Raw genomic sequence first — 22,793 nt, 5'->3', positions numbered from 1 at the left:
GAATTAAGGTTTTATTCATTTCAGTTTCACGTTTGTTGAACTGAGAACACAGCACTAATGATGACCATCAAGACACATCCACCTTCAAGGTGTATATACACAGGATGTACAATGAACAAAGTAACAGTGTTCACATTAGGCGGAGGTATAGTGCCAACAAAAGTGGGAGGAATTAATTGAGGCTCAATAGATTGTCATGTTTTAAGGAATGGACTTTAAAGCTGAATGTCTATGAACATTCGAAGATTCAATTTCTTTTTATAAATACTTTATGCATATATACATAAATACATCCTCTTATTTTTTTCTTTTTTAGTTTTGCAAGATAGGGTTTCTTTTTTTTCTTAATTCATCCAATAATTTTTTTCTTCCTTTTTTAAATTTAAGTTAGAAACAAGCTTGTTTCACATGTCAATCCCAGCTCCCTCTCCCTCCCCTCCTCCCCTGCCCTCCCTACCAGGCCCCCAGTCCCCCAACCAATCTCCACTCTGATCCCCAGGGATGGTGAGGCCCTCCATGGTGGATCTCCAGAGTCTAAGACAGGGTTTCTTTGTGTAACAGTTCTGGCGGCTCTGGAACTCACTGTGTAGACCAGGCTGGCCTCAAACTCAAGGAGATCAGCCTCCCTCTGCCTCCTGAGAGCTGGGATCAAAAGCATGCACCACAAACACCTGGCAAGATTCAATTTCAACATCATGCACCACCAACACCTGGCAAGATTCAATTTCAACATCTAAGGGTGGGGATATGGAAAGGTTACACATTCTATATCCATAAATACTAAGAAGTATGTGTTATTTGGAGAAGAATTATAAGTAATGCTGCATGGCTTGGCCTCTAGTGGAGATAGGGAGATACAGAGATAGATTATAAAGGCATTGAATTGTCATTGGGAGATGTCAGCAGAAGAACAGGGTGATCAGGGTTGTCTCTGGTTACTCACACATAAGATGTATTGCAGAGGACAAATACTAGCAACAAAGATGGACACAATAATGTAAATCAAAGACATTTTGAACTTGTCTTGAGCTCTTTTTTCCTAGTTTAAGCATGTATGATTTACATGTGTGTATGTCTGTGTGTGTGTTCATTCATATATATGCAGGTGCCCATAAGGCTATAAGGGAGTTGGATCTTCTGGAGTTGGAGATATAGACAGTTGTGAACCTCCTGGTGTGAGTACTGGGATGGAACTCAGATAATCTAAAACAGCAGCAAGTACTCTAAGCTGCTGAGCCATCTCTCTGGGTCCCCAACATTTTTTATGTGTATGTGTGCTCCGATGTGTGTAAGATTTTTTTAACAGTATTAGTCTCTCTTAATAGTTTTCCCCAGAGAAGAACACACCTCTTGGTTATCCAATACCAAATTATCATCCCTGAAAAAATACATATGTGTAATATTACACAGACTGAACAGGTTGATTACTATGTGTGTTTGTATCATAATATATATATATTATATGTGTGTGTATGAATTAATGAAAGAAGAGGCTGTGAATTTGGAAGAGAGCAACAAGGAGTATATGGGAGGGATTTGAAAGAAAGGGAAAGGGGGATAATATAATTACATTATAATTTAAAAAATAAACAGTAATTTACAAAACAGAATTAGTTTCTCAATTATAGATAAAATTACTTTTGGAAAGTGGGGAAGGCTGATGAGATGGCCCATTGTGCAAAATCACTTGTTGTGCAAGCCTGACAACTAGAGCTTGATGCCCAGAACCAATGTAAAGGTAGAAAGTGAGAAAAGGTTCCACAAAGTTGTTCTCTGACCTCCACATATTATGACATTTGTTAAAATACAACAGAACCCTGAAAAAACATTTCTAACCAAAAATACATTTGTGGATGAGAAATCTGTAAGGAAATAAACATTTGTAACAACCACTGGATGGTTATTATGTAATTTAATATCTATTTATTACTTAAGTGTGTCTGAGTTTTGAGGCTAAATTAAAATAGATTCTAGGGTTCCTTAAAGGGAAACAACATATCCTTTGAGTAGTACAGTGCAAACAAAAGTTTGTTATAAAATCACTGTCTTCTACTCCATCTATTTAGCAATACTTTTGAATAATCTGTTCTCCTTTGCAGACCCTTCCAGATGTTTTGTGAATATGATTCCAGTTTATAAGGTCTGTTTTTATATTGTAGCTGATGTCTTATGTATGAAATGTTTAGATGAGGTAAAATTCTATCCAAAAAATTGGGTCCTTTGCAGTGTTCTGAGTTATCCCCTGTGACACTTTGGCCTTCTTGACTTTGACTTTCAGACCTTCTTGAGAGGAAGACGAGGAGAGTTTTCTGGAGAAATGAGTTCAGCTCTCATTGTAGCAATGCACATTAACAAAGAAAATAACATTTCCAGCCATCAACTTGGGTCACTAAGTTTTGAATAATAATCATGTAATATAGGACAAATGAATAGCTAGTTCCAAAAAAACTGTAGATGGATCATTATGTACAAGATGTTGACACATATTCTAAAGGGAAATTTCTGAAATGTAGTAAAAAGAGAGGATGGATGTACTGTTATATACAGTGTTAAAACAAAACCATTTCCAAGTAATAGATTACCTAATTTAATGTGGATATGTTGTAGTCGATTAGCACTGAATAGTAAAGTAACTTTGGACAAGTGCCAGAATTATTTTATAGCTATATTTATTTTTAATACTTATGTGATAGTCCATATTTAGTTTTTACTGATTTTTATAATGCTTCTGTAGAAAAGCAGTCCCTAAATGGAACAACTCAGTAGCTGGTTTGTGCCCTGCATATGTTCACTATCTTAGAAACATTATCCCAAAAAAGTCTCATTTCAAGGGTCACAAGCTTCTGATTTCCTGTTGTAGATGGGTTTTTGGACTGATAATACAGAGCAGACCTAAATTATTAACTCAAGGCATAAAGATGCTTCCATTTAAAACAGAGAGTCTTTGTGACTTTCCTGCCCAAAACCGTTTTGACTTTTCCCCTGTATAAAATTTACTGGTTAGCATTTTACTTTGTTGGAACATTGACCTGTGATTATTTTATTCAGTATTTCTATATAGGCCTTTGAAAGGATACCTATCAATTTTAGTGTCCCAAATTTTCTTAAGCAAACACATTTGGTGGTTCTGGTGTTTTCAAGGTTTCCATAGAAACAGGACATCTTGTTGCCTTTTTTTTTTTTTTTTACATCACTGTGGTTTACAATTCTGTATATGAAAAGGAGGCATCTTATCCTAGCCAACCAAGCAAAGCTAGTAGAATATCCATGATGTTCTACTTTAGTGTGTTTTTGTGCTTTAGGGAAACCTATATAAATCCAAGAGCTAGCAATATAGTCAGGGTGGCCAGATGTATATTTTTGACAGGGTAACAGAGCTTCTTAGGCTGTGAGCCATACTTGCAGAGGGAATAGTTGTAGAGAGTTGCGAGACTGCCCTGTGCTGGTGAAATGAAAGCCAGTGTAGACACATGAGGAATAACAGCTTCCAGGAATGCTTCCATTGGACAGGGGTGATATTTTGTTGTGTTTTATACTTAGTACTTAACGTACAGTGTTCCAAAGGATTTTTTTCACTGTTTGAACTTTTTATTTTGTCGGTTTGGGTACGTAGATCTTTTACCTCAGGAATATACTCCTTTCTTACCCTGCATTCTCTCTTTTATGGATAGAGCTGCCTCACATATTAAAGTTAATTGGTTCAGATAGTAAGCAAGTAATCAAATGCAATCCAGATGTTTTAGTTTTATTTTCTGTTTATTAATGACCTATTGTAAACCATAAACTTAGTAGCCATTGTTACAGTAGGCAAGTAGCTAGTAATACCTTCATGTGAGTAAAAGCTCCCAAATTCAGAACAGTTGAAGAAAGACAAGAATAATCAAAAAAGGATGAATGACTATGGTTGGGATGTAAAATAAATGAATTTTTTAATTAATAAAAATTAATATCAAAAAAGAATTAATGAAATATGTACTTTAAAATTAGTTGTGCTTGGTTTGGTAACATGGATGTCTCAAAATAGGTTGTGCTATCTAAGTTTGCCAGAGACCTGCATTTTTAACTTACACAGACGATTTGTAATTAGGACATTATCATGCTTGTAGATGAGTAAAGTCAGGAAAGTTCTTTGCACTCTTTGAGCAAGTTCTGTATTCCCCTTATAACCTTAATTACAGGCTTGATTTGCTTAGTGGATCCTTATTTTCCAGCTTGCTAAAGGAAACCTTTAGCTAAGGTTTGTTTGAATTAGGCCATTTTTTGAAATAGTAGAGTTTAAATTAATGAGGCTTCATTCTGTTTGGAGAGTTTATTTTCCATCATTGATAATTATTTCCAGGAAAGTTAAATCCACAGAAAATACTCACTTGGTTTCCTTAGTGTTGTTTACCAAAGTCTAAGAAGTGGCCTTTAGTTTCATGGGGCTACACAGAGGACATGGCAGTGACCTAAGAAAATGAGGTGCTATAACCTGGTCTCATACCCGTGGAGCAGGCTCTGAGCAGCATTCTAAGCCAATGTTGTTCCATATAAAAAGCAAACTAGACCCTGGGATTTTAAAGTCCAATGTTATTGATAGAGTGCATGCTAATCCTTTACCCCCATGAGCCTGGTGAGTTGTACTACCTTGGAAGTCAACAATTTGACAGTCCTGCCAGGTGTGCACTATTCCCACATGCCTTCCACAGAATCTGCTTTCTCCTTCCAAATAATCTGCATGGCTTCAGAGGCTTGGTTTGCAACAAGGCCCTTTCTCCCTTTGGACATTGGACACTTACTAACCTGAAGTCCATCAGAGAATAGGAAGTGGTCACAGGAACCTTTTTTAACAGTGTGCGTACATATGAATTGTTAGCTCATTTCCACAAGACCTGTGTTCATTTAAAGGGACTATTGTGCTGCTTTTATCATCTGTGCCTACCCTTGATGTCTTATGATTCATTCAGTTCATAATATGTCCCTTTGTAAGAAGGTATGAAAAGCATAAAATAGGTTAGTAATATGGGCCCCTATATGTTTCAAGCTACAACAAAATGGTAATAATAGCAACATAAACATAAGATGCTGTCAAGCTCCGTTAGGATAAGAGCATTTGTGCTTTCCTCAAGGGGAAAAGGCTTGTGAGATCAAAGCCACTCCGTGACTCTGTCATGGGAGATTATCATCTATTTATAGCAGTATGTGAGTTTCAGATAGAAAAATATTATCAAACAGTGGCATTGTGAATACACAGTAATCTAAATAAAAACTAGAAAGACCAGTTGCTATGCTCTAAATGAACATAATTTAATGGCTATAAAGAAAGGAAGATATACTTTTAGGGCATAGTTTTTAAACTGAGCAATAAAAGATATACATAAAATATAAGGATAAAAGAATTTAAGGGACCATTAACCATTTAATAAAGTATATGCCGCACAATTATTTTAATCCTTATTATCAATAAATATGTATTAGAATGAGACTATATGAGACTGCTTTTCCTATACTTTTATTTCATTGATTAAATACCTGCTTACCAGCTACAGTGTGTTAAGGTACTAAATGTACAGCAGTGAACAAAAATAAGCACAACACCCATTTACCCTGGGTGTGATTAAATTATAATATGTACATGGATACAAATGGTCAGAACTCCTTTCAAATTTCAGCTGCATTCAAATCTAGTCATGTTACTGCAGTGTAGTGAAACTTCCACGAAGCAAGGTGCTCTACAACTGAGTAGAGAACGATCCTAGATATATACTTCTGCTTTCATTGTAGCAGGCACTCAGAAAATCTGCTAAAATAAGTCATGCTCACTAATATTCCCTGCTTCACCCTAGTCATAGCTACCACCTGTTGGCAAGTTCTGCTATGGATGACACCACTACTGTCACATGACTATGATTTCAATTGCATAGCTTTAATCCATTGCATTTTTCTTATCCTCAAATGATGCTGCCCCTTTCAGTATCGATTGTGGTTTTACTAAATGCATCACAGGACAGAGTCAGCAACTTCTATTTCAGCTGCCGTCACAATATATTTATTAGTTATGTGCTTATTTCGCAAGGAAACAAAATCAAAGTAGAAGGACCTTTTCAATGAGTTATTCCATTTTTTATGGTAAAAGAGTGGGAAACTGTGCTAACAAAATTTGTCTTTGCCTTTGAAAATTGGGTTTCCTAAGCTACAACCAAACAAGAAACAAATAGTTAAAATGTCCTTTCCTATTTATCAGACTCAGTTTAAACATATTGAAAGGAGTGAAGTAAAATCTGTTCCAGTTTAAGAGATTGAGTAGTAGGATGGATTAAAGTCTGAGAGAGCTTAAGTACATCGAGCACCACATATTTCCCATGTACTGAATCTACACATGGCATTGTGCTGTGCTGTTTACTTGAAAATGAGCACTGAGGTTATCTTGCCCTGACCGCTTATAGCCTGACATAGTTGTGCACACACAATCAGAACATACAGTGGATTTACCATGGGGACAAGACTCTTCAGTTGTTAGACTTTAATAAAAGGGAATTAAATGTCTTATTTTAAAAATATGTAACTTTTGCTATTAAATGGTCCTTTATATAACTAAGTAGCTAAGGAGAAACTTGTCACGCTAGATGGAATGCAGGATAAAGCAGACACGCAAAAGAACCTCACTCTATAAGACTGTGTAAGGACTGGGTAAGAGCTTGAGAGGGAAACAGCTCCACTGTGTAAAAGCAGGGCAAGGAGAGAACCCCACTGTGTACGAAGTGTAAGGACGCTATAAGAGCAGGAGAGGGAGAGAGCTGCACTGTAGAAGACTGTGTAAGGACTCTGTCTGCTCAGTTTCTAGGTTGGCCTTGGCCTTGGCAGGCTAACAAGTGCCAGGTGCCCAACAGTGTTGAGTTATGCTGAGCAGCAGCCCGCTGTTTTATTGTTCTAGTTACTCCCTGGGACCAAAGGTATCAGTTTCCTCTTTGCGTCTTAAACATCTGCTATGGAATGTTATTGGATCAGGATGGAGCGGATCAAGAAGTATGTGGCAGAATAATGGAATGCTCAGTGGAAACAGGAAGAAGTCAGGAGATACATGTAGAGTACTGTAGAGTCTTGCTCCTGCTGCCAGGCAGTTGAGTAACTTTGGATACATGAAGTCAACTGTCCTGTGAAGACTATATGTTCTCCCAGGAGTTGGTTTGGTTGAACCCATGACTATAGGGGACTTGTTCTTGGAGGACTCCATTATAGTTTCTAACAAAATGTATTATTAGCTTTGTCTACTTCATGAGGCTGCATTGAGATTCAGCTGTGATAAAAAGAGGTAAATATACTCTGGAAACAGTGAAATACCATGGAAAATGAAAAAGATTAGCAATTAAAGAATGCCTCACCCCAAAGGTACCATGTAGCGATCAACATTAAAATAGTCAAATTAAAATGAATGTGTGGCAAATTACAGTGGTCTTAAGGACTCATGTGTACTTCTACATACTGTAGAGAAACAGGCCATGTAAAAAGTCCAGCTGAACTATGTCTTAGGCATCACCTAACATTGATTGGTTAAGCAGGTAGGCTGTTGGGATGAGGTTTGCTACTGTTCTTCCCAACCCCCTTTCTGCTTAAACCCTATAGAGGTTGACAGTGGATCATTCACTTTTCTCTGTCACTATCACCCGTCTCATCAAAGAATGAACTAGAACATGGAAACCTGTTCAGAAGGGCAAAGGTCATGTTGACCCAGTGGGAAACTGTGGGAGCACAAGCCTGCTTCACAGGGCTTCTTGCACCTGTCTTCACAAGCACACAGAACGTTATAGGTGGCCGCGGTGTACCTCTGTCTGGTAGTTGCATCTTCTCTTCTCCCATATCCAGTATTTTCTTCCATGCCTTCCTTTTAGCATCTTAATAGTCTTCCTCCCTTACCTTACTAGGTAAGCAGGCAAGAGAGGAAAACATCTAGAAAGTCACAGGAGAGGAGGAATGAAGATGGACTGCATTCTGATGAAATAGGGAGAGTTCACTTCCTCCTCTTTATTTCTTAGTTATGAGAGAGCACAGAAGCTCACTTTGTATCTGATCATTTTAGTTAGTTTTACTTCTTCCTTTAGGTACCTTTAGTCCCCTGCCAGTGACAATTATAAAAATTACCAACAGGCCACACAATACAAACCATCATGATCTCTGTCACCAGTCCCAGCATCAAGGACTGACAACAATATTAGAAAGTCAGGAAATCAGTAGGTTAGACTGAGTGGCTCTAACATGGCACACAAGTTAGAATGATAACACATGTCTTCTGGGTTATGAAATTCAAATTATAGATTTGATTGTCATGGAAAGGGGGAAGAAAAATAACATGGCATTTGTGACAAATATGAAACAACTTATTCAGATCCAAGTAGCAGATAAAAATCAGAAACAGGCCCACCAGCTTAGATAGGTCCAAATGCTAGTACTTTGGTAACTCTATTATGACTTCCAGCAGATTAAATTTCAAGCTGTGGAAGGGTTTCAGAATAAGGCAAGGCTTAGTATCCCCTAATAAGACTTATTAAGTTTAGACAAAACAGATGTTTTTCAATGGCAACAGCTCTGAGTCACCATGATCAAAATGGGAGAAGGAAGAGGAGAAAGGAAAACAAGTGAACGCTTTTACTACAGCAGTTTCAGAACTTGCTTATACTTGTACTGGGAGCTTCTAGTTAAACTCCCTGAAAGGAAGCCTCCACGGAGAGGAAAATCTTGAAATCGATTAAAAGTGTGTATATTTATTGTCACCGACCACATCAGCATATTGGTTTTCAAAAGAGAATGGGTTTTTGAAACAGGCAGTGCTAACTTCAGACAGCAAGTTTCTCAGCTGTTTTGGGACCCCAGACAAATAGCTTAATCTCAGCTTCTGTTTCTTTCCATATGTAATGGGATTATTTTGAGGACTAAACAGAAGACTCCATGCATAGTGCCTGGCTCACAGTAAATTCTCAATAAATCTTGACTCTGGTAGTTAAGGCTGCTTTTGCTTGAAGTATCATGTCTGGGTATATTAGAACCAGCCTTCAAAACTTGATAGGAAAAGTCAGTTAGCAGCTTCAAAGAGGGATATGCCCAAGTGAGGAATGGGAAGAAAATATTAGAAATTCTTTTCAGGATCATTTTATCTAGAATATGTGAAAATATTTAAGCCCTACTAATATTTGGTAATTGGGTTGACCTCAGTACCCTCATTCATTTCACATTGGAGGGTTTCCATAACTCTAAATGAGGTGTCATCCACTTTTTGGTGTGGTGTGGTAGTGGAACACATTGTTTCAGTCATATTGAGCAACTTACAGTGTATTTCAGGTTAGACATGGCTGGTTAAGTAGATTCTTTGAACTTGAAGTTTCATTGTAGCAGTATTCTTAAGCTGTTGAACCAGTTTGTCCAAAGCTAGATAAGCTAACCTAAGCAAAATGACATGGCTTAAGAGTTCTACAACAGAATGAGTAAGGGTATTGAAATGTGTGCTCAGTCTTTTTTTTCTCCTGATGTAAATGCTCTACCCAAGTAGTTTGGAAACCACTGGATTAGATAAGGAAAGAAGCTGTTGCCCTTGGGGTCTCTGATTCTTATCCTCACCATGTGCCCCTCTCTGCCTTTCTGTCCTGTCTGCTCTGTCTCTCTTGGTCTCTGTCTTGGGCTCTCCCCATCTTGTGCCTCTTAGGGAGTTGTCTTTTTTTCTGATCAGTTTGTTAGAATGTAACCAGTAGAATAGAAAAAATGCAGAATGATTATAATTTCATGAGCACTGTTTCTTTATATTAGTGTATGTTAATTGTACAAAGTGGATTTCATTGTACAAACTTATTGCTTGTTAACATTTCCTGAACAGAAGTAAAATCTGCTGTAGAGAGGTAAGAAAAAATCTAGTTCAGGAAACTTGAGAAAATATTATATAATATATGACTATATTTTCTGTGTTGATGTAACTCTTGAAGAAGATATATCTTATTTGATGAAATAGGTTCATTTCTATAAAGTTACCTACAATCCTAGGTCATTTGGCAACTAGCAAACCAGTAGTTAGATCTTTCCAAAAAGTGAGTTAACCTAGTCTGATCATTCTCCTTTAGCATTTTATAATTTAATATTGCAATGAGTGTTTTACACACATCTGTGTGTTATTTAGTAATCCACATACTGCAAGCTGAGGACTCTGGAACTGAAGTGCTTAGGACCAGATTGCTACTGTTATTAGCCATACCTAATCTGAATCTGAAATCTGAAATGCTCTAAAATCTGAAACACCTTGAATCTCTGTTGTTGCTCAAAAAGCTTTGGTTTAGCTGGGCAGTGGTGGCGCATACCTTTAATCCCAGCACTTGGGAAGCAGAGGCTGGCCGATCTCTGTGAGTTCAAGACTACAAGAACTAGTTCTAGGACAGCCTCCAAAGCCACAGAGAAACCCTATCTCAAAAAAAAAAAGTGGTGGCTCTGGACTTATTGTAACCTCTGTAGTCCTTCTCATAAATAACAGATAGTAAGTAAGTGCTTAATAAGTATTTTGAAAATGAAACAAAGGCTTTTCAAAGATACACGTTAACAAGTATTTTAAAATCTTTCCATAATGTGACTAAAGGAACAAGCTTAGTCTTGTAGCTCCCTTCCTTTCACCAGACTAGGCCCTGGGTATAAATTTAGCAAATACGCCTGCTATCAGAGTTCTTCAACAGGCACCATTTATCAAACACATAGTGTATGCAAGTCACTTCTGCACTTAATTATTTATTCTTTTATTGTCATAGTAACTCCATAAGGCCAGGACTGGTCTAGTGAAAGGAAGGGAGTGGCAGGACTAAGTTTGGCTCTTTAGTCACACTATGGGAAGATTTTAACAGGTATCTTTGCAAATCCTTTGTTTCATTTTCTTTCATTTTCCAAATACTTATTAAACACTATGTGTCATTTATGAGAAGGACTACAGAGGTACTATTATTATCTTCATTTTATAAATGAAACTTCCACAGATAAAGACATGACACAGCTGGTATGCAGTGGAGCCAGTATTCACATGCAAGGATTTCTCATTCTAGGACCCCAAGGTCCTAGGCCATGTAAATATATTCGGTTCTATAAAACTGTGAAATAGTGCTTATGTGTTAACTGCAACTTCCAATTTTGCATTTTTGGTGCTGTATTTAGTGGCTCCACCATTGGAATATGCTTTCGATAACTGCAAAGAGGTAATTCATTCAGGGATATAGACAAAGTCTTTAAATTCTAAGTACTTTAAGAAATGATAGTACTTGCCTGCAATCTCAGCATTTGGAAGGCTAAAGCAGGAATATTATGGATTGGTAGCCATCCTGGGCTGCATCGTGAGAATTTATCTCAAGAAATTTAACAAGCTGGGTGTGGTGGTGCATGCCGTCAGTCAGTCCCAGCACACCTTTAATCCTAGGCAGAGGCAGGTGGACCTCTAAATTCAAAGCCAGCCTCATCCACATAACAAGTTCCAAGCTAGCCGAGGCTACATAGTTAAACCCTGTCTCAAAAACAAACAAACAAGAAACCTCAAGTAAATTCAGTTTTATAGTGCTCTAATTTAAATGAGAGTGAGCTCCTTGGAGGATTTTAGTCTGCATCAGTTTATTATTGCCTTGCAGTCACTTGAAATCAGAAATAGTCTTGTTTTTAAATTTGCCAAAATGGAAATTGTTCATGACCACATTATAGTCTGCTTTCCAAGCCCACACAGCCTTCCCTTTTCAATATGATGAGAGCACTGTTCGTATCGTGTGTAGTAATGAATGACTCAAACTCATACTGAGTCTTAAAGATGAACTGACTCATAAAATGAAAATTAAATTACCATTTACTCTGGCAGGATATATTTTAAAGACTTTCATAAGAAAAAGTAAAAGTAAAAAATGTTTTTTAGTTGCTTGTTTCCAAAACCAGGGTAGAGTAATCCAGAAACTCCACAGAGAAAACATTGCGTGGACCTTGCACAGGCGGAAATGAGACATATTTGCCATATGCACATTTAGCCATCTGTTTCTTTAGGTATCGGGTATTTGGCAATTTTCATCTTGCTCCACTAAATCAAAATTGCAATCAATTTCTCTAATTTGTAAGAGAAAAAGCTTGCAGCCCACAGAGGCAGATTCTGATGATGTTCTTGCCCAGAGACATTTCTGGTGGGCAGCCACGGTTGTCTCAAAGAGCACAGGTTTTAAAAACAATTATTTCTCCTTTCAGTTTTTGAGGTTATAATATAAATACATGCAGGCATTTTAAGAATCCAAGAACTACAAAAAGGCCAGTGGGTGATAGCGCTCTTGAAGGCTAAATGAATTTTGTAGGAGCCAAGAAATGCATAGCTAACCCTACAGAAGCTACTGCCCTTTATTTCCCTCACCCATGTAATTAATTCCCCTCCCTTGTCTTCTCTTTGTCCCTTTGCACGTGTATCTCTACTGGAGACTTCTAGGTATCTTCCTTGTATACTTTTTATTGCCTCCCATTTCCCTTTCCTCCCTCTTCCTTTTGTCCCAGCCCTGTTCTTTTCTCCATTCCTCATGAATTGCCCACTATTATACTACACTAAAATGGGCAGCAAGTAAGTTGCCTTTATACCTGTTAAAGAAATAGCACTTCACAGTCAAGCAACAGTGTCAATATGGCATAGAGTTGGCAATTTCCTTTCCCTGTACAGCCCTTACCAAAACCAGGGTCTCTTTCTTCTAGCAGTGTGTTTAAGTGTGAGCAGCAGTTACATGTTTGACTTTTGGATTGTGTCCCATTGTTGTCTCAAGTTTGTAAAAGCTAAGATACACTACTCAATAAGAAAGAAAAAGTATGTATAAATTTTTCAGATGTGGGTTTAAGATTCTAGTTTGTATGGTGCGAATGTGTCATGTGTGCATTCTGTCCTTGGAGTCCTAATGCCCGGGAATGACAGAACAAGGAATATCCTAATGGCCTAAACTTCTCAGAAAGATTAAAAAAAATCATGCACACTTCATTCACTTCTCTTTATCTATTCCAATAGCAGTGCCTAATTGTGGATTTAATTACTTTGCTGTAAAATGATTGTCTGTAATAGGAAGCCTTGTCACTTTGGTAACTTCCTGCTACTTAACTGATTAACGGACTTTGTTTCAGAAAGCGAATGAATGGCTCGACAGGTGCACTTCAGTCATTTCTGTTGCATGTAATAGTATTGCTTAGGACGGGCCTTGCAGTGTCTAAAGTTGTACCGTTTTTCAGCTCTTTTATTTCCTTTTAGCAGATATTCTCACAAACCTTGATTTCTTGGTAGCTGAAGTCTTATTTTCTTAATATATTCATTGGAGTGATACTTAACATTAGATATTAACTTTGATAGATGTTAATGCTGCTTCTCAACTAGGTGAAATGTCTACTTGGGAAGGTGCCAGATTGAACTGAATACATTTGAATTTGGTATGTGAACTAAATTGTTGTTTAAACTGTTCATGTCCATCATATGGTTGATGGGGCAGCCAGCTGATTTTGTGCATAAACATTTTGGTAATTTCCTTAGTACTATTTAAACATTTGAAAATGGCTTCCCTTCATTTCAAAGAGAAATTTCATGATCAGTTTACTGCAAGAGCCTCCTTAAACTCCCTAGAATTTAAATTGGCAGATACTTGTTGGGTATAAAATATTTTTAGTGGACAATATTACTAATTTATTCTTGTAGATTTCCAATAGCCAGGAAGTCTAGGAATGCATTCTATTTGGCTACTAACGAATACTACTGAATGATTATGTATCTGCTTTTAGACTGACTCTACAGGTTTGAGAACAAAATGCCAAGTAAGACAAGTATTTCGTTTTTCAAACTTCAAAACATCATCTATTCAAAGGTGAAGACTAATGTGTGGGTACTAATTTTGGGCTTGGGCCTAAAAATCTGGGTTATAGACTTACTTCCATATTTTGGCTTTGCTGGGTCACTTCAGATGTCATTGCCTAGCTTCAAAATGTAGCATCCTCTCCAAAGCCCTAGGTCTAACAGTGTGCATGGTGTAGTCTAAAAAGAGCTTGGTTGAGATAAGCTGAATTAATTCTCTTGTGTATCAGCTATTCACACTGGCCTGGCAGCTTGGAGGTGCATCTCCAGCTGAATTTTTATCTCTTTAAGATCCCTTAAATTCTTGCTAGGATTTCATTGTCAGTGTATTTCTCTAGGAATTTCCATTGAGAACCATCGATGTTTCTCTAAGTCCTAGAGTGACTGAACAGCAAGGCTCCAACAGCATGAGAAAAACTTGCTCTATTTTAGGAACTTGAGATATTCATCCATTTGAAATAGAATGAATTTTAGTGGGCTTGAATTACACTTTCATTGGTCAGTTTAGGAAATATGGCAAACAATGTAACTAACCGCAAAGTATTGAGAAATTAAATGTATGATGACTTCATCACGTGTATTATTTACGTGAAAAGATAAAACTGGATGCAAAATGTATCATCCTTAAAACAGGCCCAGAATTGTACAAAATAACAAAAACAAAGCAACCAAACAAAACACACAACGGATGATAACAAGCATTGCTGAGGATGTAAAGAAGTGGGAACCTTAATATATTGCAGGTGGAAATGTACAATTCTTCAGCCTTTTTGTGGGAACTCCTAATTTCTCACAAAGTTAAAGCGAGAAATATCTTTTTTATTTTAAAGATTTGTTTATTTGATGTGTGTTTTCCTTGCATGTATGTCTGTGTGCCACATGTGCGCCTCATGTCCTGTAGAGTTAAGAAGAGGGCATTGGATCCCCTGGGACTGGAGGGATACTAGAGATACATATAGTTGTGAGCTGTCAGATAGGTGCTGGGAATCGAACCCTTGTCCTCTAGGAAGAGACCCAGTGCTCTTAACTGCTAAGCCATCTCTCCAGCCCAACAGAATTACCTTAATAACCAGTAATTCTACTTATAGGTATGTACCCAAAGAAATGAAAAATTATGCCCTTACCAAAACGTAAGTAGATATTCACAGCAGCATAATTCATAATAGTCTCAAAGAAGAAAACAGTATAAATGCCCGCCCATCCATGAATAAAAACAAAGCACTATTAGATAATAGAGAAAGGTTAGTGCTGCTACACATGCTAAGTGAAAGAAGCCAAACACAAAAGGCAATATTTTGACTTTTAAAATATCATTTTTACAAGTCTAATTCTACAGATACAAAATGGTCAGGTAGGCAAATCCATGAAGGCAAAATGTCGATTTATAATTACCGGGAATAGAGAAAACTTGGGTTCATTGCTGATAAATACAGAATTTCTTTATGAAGTTATGAAGCACTCTAATAGTGAATAAGACTGATAGCTGTATTTCTCTAAATATACTAAAACTCATCAAATTGTGTACTTTAAAAGGGTTAATTTAGTGATATGTGACTACCAAAATAGAAACAAAAGTAAATTTATTCTAGCATAAATATTTGAGATTATAAAAGTATACTTCCATTTTATGCCAGGAGCTGGATGAAAGAGAGGACTGGGAAATTAGTGTTTAATGGGTATAGAGTTTCAGTTGGGGAATCCATAAATTTCTGGGGATAGATGATGGTAATGGCTGTGAATATACTTATTCTACCAAAATATAGATATTTTAAAATGATTAAAACATTAAGTTTTATGTATATTTTACCACAATAAACCCCTTCCCTAACTCCAAAAATTACATTTATATGATTCTATTATATAAAGTGTTTTTTTTTCTCATTCTGTTCTTTTTAACAAGAAAACTGAAAAATGTGATTGGACTTTAATTATTCCAGGGATATATCTATATGACATGTTAGCATTTTGTGTATATAAGACATGATTAAAAGCCGGGCATTGGTGGTGCACGCCTTTAATCCCAGCACTTGGGAGACAGAGGCAGGCGGATCTCTGAGTTCGAGACCAGCCTGATCTACAGAGCTAGTTCTAGGACAGCCTCCAAACCCACAGAGAAACCCTGTCTCTAAAAACCAAAAAAAAAGAGACATGGTTGAATATAAGTGTGTCTTCAAATTGCCTTTGGATAAGAGCTCGAGAATATTTTTAAGAATTTTGTTTGTCAGGAGGAAAATAAAGGGAGCTAAACCATAGGAAATTTATGTTGTTAAATTGTAAAATAGTGAAATGATGCTTTCAAAGTATGAGCTGCAATTTCCTGATTTTCTTGGTGACTCGTGGCCTCTTGAATGTTTATAAATATATATCATCTCTACATCCTCCTAAGAGCATCTATCTGTTCTTTCTTTTGTATAGTGGGATGGAAGTAGCACCACAATTGCACTGAAAATACAAATGCAGTGAGTTTCAGAATGTCAAGAAGGGAGGGCAAAGTAAAAGAAAATAAAAATTGAAATAAGAGCTTGTTTCAGAAGTACAACAAGTGGAAGAGTGGATTTGGCAATGAGTCACTTCAAAGGGGATTAAATTATTTCCAAAGGCTATGGGAGTTATATTTCTCAGTTTGTAATCTGTGAGAATGAGACAGTGAAAACATTTTCTAAGCCTGGCTGCTATATAGGCTGTTTGATTACGGATGCTACGTCAATAGTTGCATTTGTATGTTAGATAATCAGAGGTGTGTTTTGCTTGACCAGGAAATGGTTTCTTTAAAAAGTACAAGGAACATGGCGTGTGTGACAGGCAGAGAGAAAGTAAGGTGGTGGTGGGGATGGGCACCATTGATTTATCTCTTTTACTCTTGGAAGAGGACCATTTTTATGCTTTATACAAGGGTCTCTAGAATTTGGCACAGTACTACTTGATTAAAGGACCTAATCAGAGTTGATGTATGCAGAAACTCAGATCTCCACTGATGGGATTAATGACCTCATGATCTCCTAATCAGACCTCTGTCGTACAGATGAGCCTTTTTCTTGTAGTTCCATGGTTTTTAATCCTGTCTTCAGTTGTCCTTTATTGGGCACATGAAATCCTTGTGTTTCTAGTCTATGATTTGAATGATTGTCTTCATTTTCTTTGATTTTATTTCCTTGATGAGAAATTCATCTTTCTGAGTTATTTAATGTTCTGTGCTAACTGTTGCAACTAGCATTAACTTTTTAATGTTTTACAATGTGATTTTATATATCAAAAGACAGTTACATGTGATCATATATACATTTTCTCTTCCAGCCGTTGATTCAGAGGCCTTCCAGCATGCTTCTACTTCTCTAGTTTTATTCTCCTCAAATGTAAAATAAAGCATGTTCTGCTTTTACAAATAGCATGGAGAGACATAAAAATTGCTTAGAAGAGTGAATTGAGCATTCACCCTTTACAGTTGAAGTAGTCACAGAATCTATGCAATGAAAAAGAGTGACTTCGAAAATCTCCAGGTTTCTAAAAATGCCTTGACATTCACTTGCACCTTTGATTCTTTTTTTTTTTTTTTTTTTTTGAGACAGGGTTTCTCCGTATTGTTTTGGAGGCTGTCCTGGAACTTGCTCTGTAGACCAGGCTGGCCTGGAACTCACAGGAGATCCGCCTCCTTCTGCCTCCTGAGTGCTGGGATTAAAGGCACCAACACCCGGCTGCACCTTTGATTCTTAATTGTTTACCTGTTTCAAATGATTGTCAGTATTTGAACTTAGGAACCTCCATATTCAGTAATGGCTTTAATCTCTACTCTGTCTTCAACAGTGCCCTTAAAGACAGCCGTTTTCCACCAATGACAAGGGATGAGCTGCCACGGCTTTTCTGCTCGGTGTCTCTGCTCACTAACTTTGAAGATGTCTGTGACTATTTGGACTGGGAGGTAAGATTATAAGATACTTCACATGAAGGTACCTCCTGAGTAGATGTTACCAACTCGGCCCAGGATATAAGGTTTTCCCTATCCATTCTAGCACTGAAACAAAGCTCTCCATTGAACAATGAGCTATGAGTGAAGGATTTGTTTTTTAATGGCCAAATACCCTGTGGTATTCGAATCTCCAAACTGAATGTGGTGTTCACTTTTTTATATTTTATTTTTAAATTTAAATTTAAATTAGAAACAAGGTTGCTTCACATGTCAATTCCAGGTCCCTCTCCCTTTCCCTCCCCTCCTCCTGCGCCCTCCCACCCCCCCCAAAGTCCCCTCATTTCCCCAGGGAGGGTGAGGCCCTCCATGGGGTCATCCATAGTCTGTCATTTCATCCAGGGCAGGGCCTAGACCCTCCCCCAAGAGTCTAGGGTAAGAGTGCATCTCTCATTGTTGGATGGGAGCCCAAAGTCCATTTGTATACCCGGGATAAATACTGATCTACTACCCAAGGCTCAATAGATTACCTAGGCCTCCTCACTGACACCCACATTCAGGGGGGGTCTTGATCAGTCCCATGCTGGATTCCCAGGCATCACTTTTATCCTCCTACCTCACCTAAGTACTCAATAAAGGCTGTTAATATGTAGTGAGAAAGAATGGGTGGAATCTATTTCTTCCCGTATTTCCATTCCAGTGCATTGTGCTGTAAGTACTACTGAGTGATCAGGCAGTCAGAGTACACATGTCAGAAAGAAGCATCAAGAGTTAGCAAAATGTACCACTTGGGGGAAAGCAGTCTGTGACAATGACAGAGTATTAGTAAACTAGAATTAAATAGTGTGAGTTCATCCTTGGCTTCATTAATACGCACACTTGAGATTACACCGAAAATACTGTTGTATCTAGAGTATGTCTGTGTCTTGTCCTTGCCAGAGACACCTACATTAATTGTATTTTTCTTCTTGACTATGTGGGATTCAAAAGATCTCATGGTGATGTACTTGAGATAGTTGAGTAGAGGAGTGTTATGGAACTATCTCCCAGTAGATTATACTTAATGGCTCCAATTCATGTCCCTACTGAAGAGCGTTTTTTGTAGTCTAGAAGGTTATTTTCACTGTTTTAGACGGTCGCTTTCTTTTCTCTAGCCAGAGTTTTAAATTTTTGCTTTGTAGACTGGATAATGTAATGTGTATAGTGGTGGCATGGGGAGTGAGAATGGGGGAAGGCCTCAGAGCAAGGGGATGACCAAGCTACAGAAGCCCTTTCACCCTTACTTGCAGCCACTGAGTTGAAAATACAGTTTGAGCATGTGTAAACACAGGGCTATGTTTTATTCATGTATACATATTGAGTAAATGTATGTTTGTTTCATGGGAAAGAAAAATTTGAGACCCCAGCAACTGATGAATCGGTATAGATAAGTGTAGTTAATAACTTCCCCTTAGTGTACATCAAGAGCTCTCAACAGCAAAATCTCACCTTTCTATTTGGCTTTGATGTTCATAAGGTCTATCTGTTTTCTGCTAGGTGGCTGGGAAGTACAGCACTTGAAATGCTAGCACTATGTATCCTGTCAAGTGCTATTTGTCTTTCATGGTCACTGTCTGCCAGCTTGAATTTCTACAAGATTGTATACTCTTCTTTGACTTGGTGTTTGGGAGTGTAAATATTTGTATTATGTAACATTCTCTTGTTGAATTAAAACAACACCCAGGGTTTTGTACTTTTGGTATATCAGCATTCAAAAGTGAATTCCACACTGCTACAATGGCTGTGCTAGGAGGAAAAGACTGTCTTCCTGTTATTCCATCACTATTTCAAATAAGACTATAGAAACTTACAAGAAATACATTCTCAAAGAGTAACAATTGCATTTGTAACTATAAGAATGTGAGTTAGTTTTAAGTGTACTATTGTGGTTAAAAATATAATGTTCTTTTAGGAAGGACAGTCTTAAGGTTGCCTTTGCTAATTATGAAAACCATTGCTGCTTTAAACAGAGTGTCAGAATGGAAGTAAAAATACTTTTAATTATGGGCTGATAAAGTTCCATTTCTAGATATATGCCCAAATTAATTTAAGAAAGATATTGAAACAAAAACTTAAATAAGAATGCTCATAGCAGTACTTTTCACAATAACCACAAAGTGAAAACCCAACTGTTTATTATCAGTAGTATGTCCATATCAGCCATAGCCCGTGATAAAGCATCAAGCTAAATGAAAGAAGCCAGACAGGAAAGGCCACACACTGTATGCTTCCATTTATATGAATTGTCCAGAATAGGCAAACTTATAGGAAGATTAATGGATTAATGGTCCTCAGAACTTGGAAAAAGTGTAAATAGGAAGTGCCTGCTTAGCGGGTCCAGCATTTCCATTTGCCATAGTAAAGAAGTTCTGGAATTAGTGGTGGTTATATGAGAGGAGAAATACATTTATTGTCACTGAATTATATGCTTTTGAAATCATTAAAAGATAAAACAAAAATTGTTAAAATGGTAAATTTTATTTGTATTTTACAAAATGAAAATAGTAAAAATAAGTTTTACAAATGTACACAGACACACACAAGCATACACACACGATCTTAATAATTTTGACTTATTGAAGAAAACTCTAAAAAATGTAAAGTATAAAGAAATGTAAGTCCCTTATAATATCTCCATTTCATTTTTGAATAAGTCAAGGCCTTAGTAGCATCTATGAGCTCTTCCAGCACAGATCCAACCAGCTATAGACTAAAAATGTTTGGGAAACATTACATCTATATCAAATATGTACATTTCTCTTGTCACTGCACTTGGGTATCCTAAACTATGATTCTCTACATTCTTTATGTAGCAATATATTTACATGCTTAGTTATATGTGATTATTATGTAAAAGAAATTATGAGGATGACTTTATGACTTATCCTTGCATGTTAGTTAATTATATATTTTTGATCTTTCATTTTTAGAAGTCGAACTATATTATGAAAGCTATAACCTTCTCTTGGAGAAATTTCACACTGTCGAGTAATTAGAACTCTTTCCCCAGTTTAGAATACCCTACTTGTTGTGTTTCATCTTAACATGAAATGCCAAGTCCAACCTGTGCATATGCCATAGTGGAAAACAAAACTATTAAAGAATTTTAAGATAATTTTAAAATTCTCTTAAAATTAAAAAAATAAGATAGTACATTTGATATAAGCAGAAATTGTAATAGGGCCACTGATGAAGTGTATTCAGTAGAATCTCTTATTAAAGGTACCTTTTAAAGGTATGAAAAGTGAGTAATTTGGGGAACATATTCATTAATTGATATGTTGTTGTATCCACTTACAAGACTCTGTGTTCTTCCATTGACAGCATTATGCTAATTCGAAACGACGGGATGATTGACAGACATGGCACTTTAGAAAGAAAGAAAACTTCATGTAGCATGTCGGAACTTTCCAAAATGACACATAGCCTGAAACTAGTATAGTTGCACTGTGTGGGCGTTGTGTTTCCTTTTAAGGTTGTAAGACAAATGACAATGGACAGAGTTTGGTGGGTTGATTCTAGGTAAAGTCACCTAAGCTGCTTGTTTTCAGGATATTATTAATGAATAGGCTGCGTGTTTGTAGAACTTGTATGGCATACAAGCTACCAATGATCTTGTTGAGATCTAATGTAGCACATCACTGACAGAAGTCAAAATATTTTCTAAATTATAATCAGGCATCTTTTAAATCTGAGCTTTAGAGGGAAGATCATTTTAAAGGCATGAAGAACAAATGTTTTCTAACATATCCTAAAGTAGAAGCTCAGATAACATCTAGAAAGTTTAATGATACTTGCACAAACTTGAAGACTTTTTCTTCCTTCTCTGGCTTTGAAGACACCTTTTTTTTCGGGTTCATTTTTAGTACATCACACTTACATGGAATCATCCAATGCTTAATGGGGCTGGCCAGCATGATTCTTGTGTGATTCAAAAATCTGTCCCTGGACTATTAAAGCTAGACCTCACTATTCTCACTCTGTCCCTGGTACAACAAAGCATCTGTCATTGTGTGTGAGCCTTGAGGACTCCTGCTACTCAGAGAGCTAGCTGTGCTTCGTTTTCAAAAGAACCTCTAATGCACACCTCTCCAGCGGCCACGGTTCCATTTCTGATGTGTCTGGTTGCAGTTAATAATAGGGCGCTTTTGTAACATCCTCCATGAGAATAAACAGATGAGATGAACAAATTGGCTACTGTCATTATCCCCCCCCCTATATTTTAGAAGCTAATATTCTCGTTTTCACTCTCCTTCCCCCATAAAGGTTTCCAATTTTTTTTAGATCCTCTTAATGTGCAACTGAAAACAGAGTCCCCATTCATACACAGATGGCCGGCATGACTCACAAAGTCACCAAGTAAAATGACTTCTAGTCGCATATATACAGTCTGTTTTCCCTTTGATTATTTTCCGCAACCATGGTGTACATTATGTTCTGTCTTTCTTCTGCCTTAAAATTCCTTCCTTTATGAACACAAGCCAAACAACAACAAGACTAAATGAGTCTACCTAGCTCTGGAAATTGCACCTCATTGTCATTTTCTGAAGGACCTTGAGATGGAGTGGAAGATGCCACTGTGGTTATGGATATCTAGTCCTTGTCTGAGTGCTATGGAACATTGGAGTGCTTTGCACTTACCGGCCATCTACAGAGAATTTGCTGGGTATCAACAGGGCCTCATACCGAACAAGAAGTCTCAGGGGGAAGCAAGCAGTTAAAGCAACTTCTTAGACGGGAGTTTAGTCCATAAATATTTGCATTACTCATTTGGACCCTTAGAGAATGGGCAGCAGGGTCCATTCTCAGGTCTCCTGCCTTCCTGTCTGTATTGTTTGGCGGAGGGAGTTTTTCTGTTTCCTTCCCTAGAATCCACACTGCCTGCCTTCTCCTTTCCTGCAGGTTCAGTTACAGTTCTTTCATCTGCAGTTTGCATGTATCCCCGGCATTGAATTGTTTTCAGAGTGCTGAATTCTGAGAACAGGGAGGCTTGGGTTCTGTTCCTGGCTGCCCCTACTCCAG

At 37.4% G+C, this 22,793-nt stretch overlaps 1 protein-coding gene across 1 annotated transcript in view; it reads left to right on the top strand.

Moving 5' to 3' along the window:
• Positions 1-22,793, top strand: part of Ammecr1 (AMMECR nuclear protein 1) — a 107,201-nt gene that overhangs the window by 68,376 nt on the left and 16,032 nt on the right. The window contains exon 3 of the mRNA XM_021234320.2: positions 17,633-17,747. Within this exon, the coding sequence (XP_021089979.2) occupies positions 17,633-17,747 (115 nt within the window). The remainder of the gene's footprint in view (positions 1-17,632; positions 17,748-22,793) is intronic.

Source organism: Mesocricetus auratus, unplaced genomic scaffold, assembly GCF_017639785.1.
Source record: "Mesocricetus auratus isolate SY011 unplaced genomic scaffold, BCM_Maur_2.0 Super-Scaffold_100003, whole genome shotgun sequence".
NCBI lineage: Eukaryota > Metazoa > Chordata > Mammalia > Rodentia > Cricetidae > Mesocricetus > Mesocricetus auratus.
The sequence above is the reverse complement of the archived record's forward strand: the minus strand, read 5'-3'. Positions and strand labels throughout refer to the sequence as shown.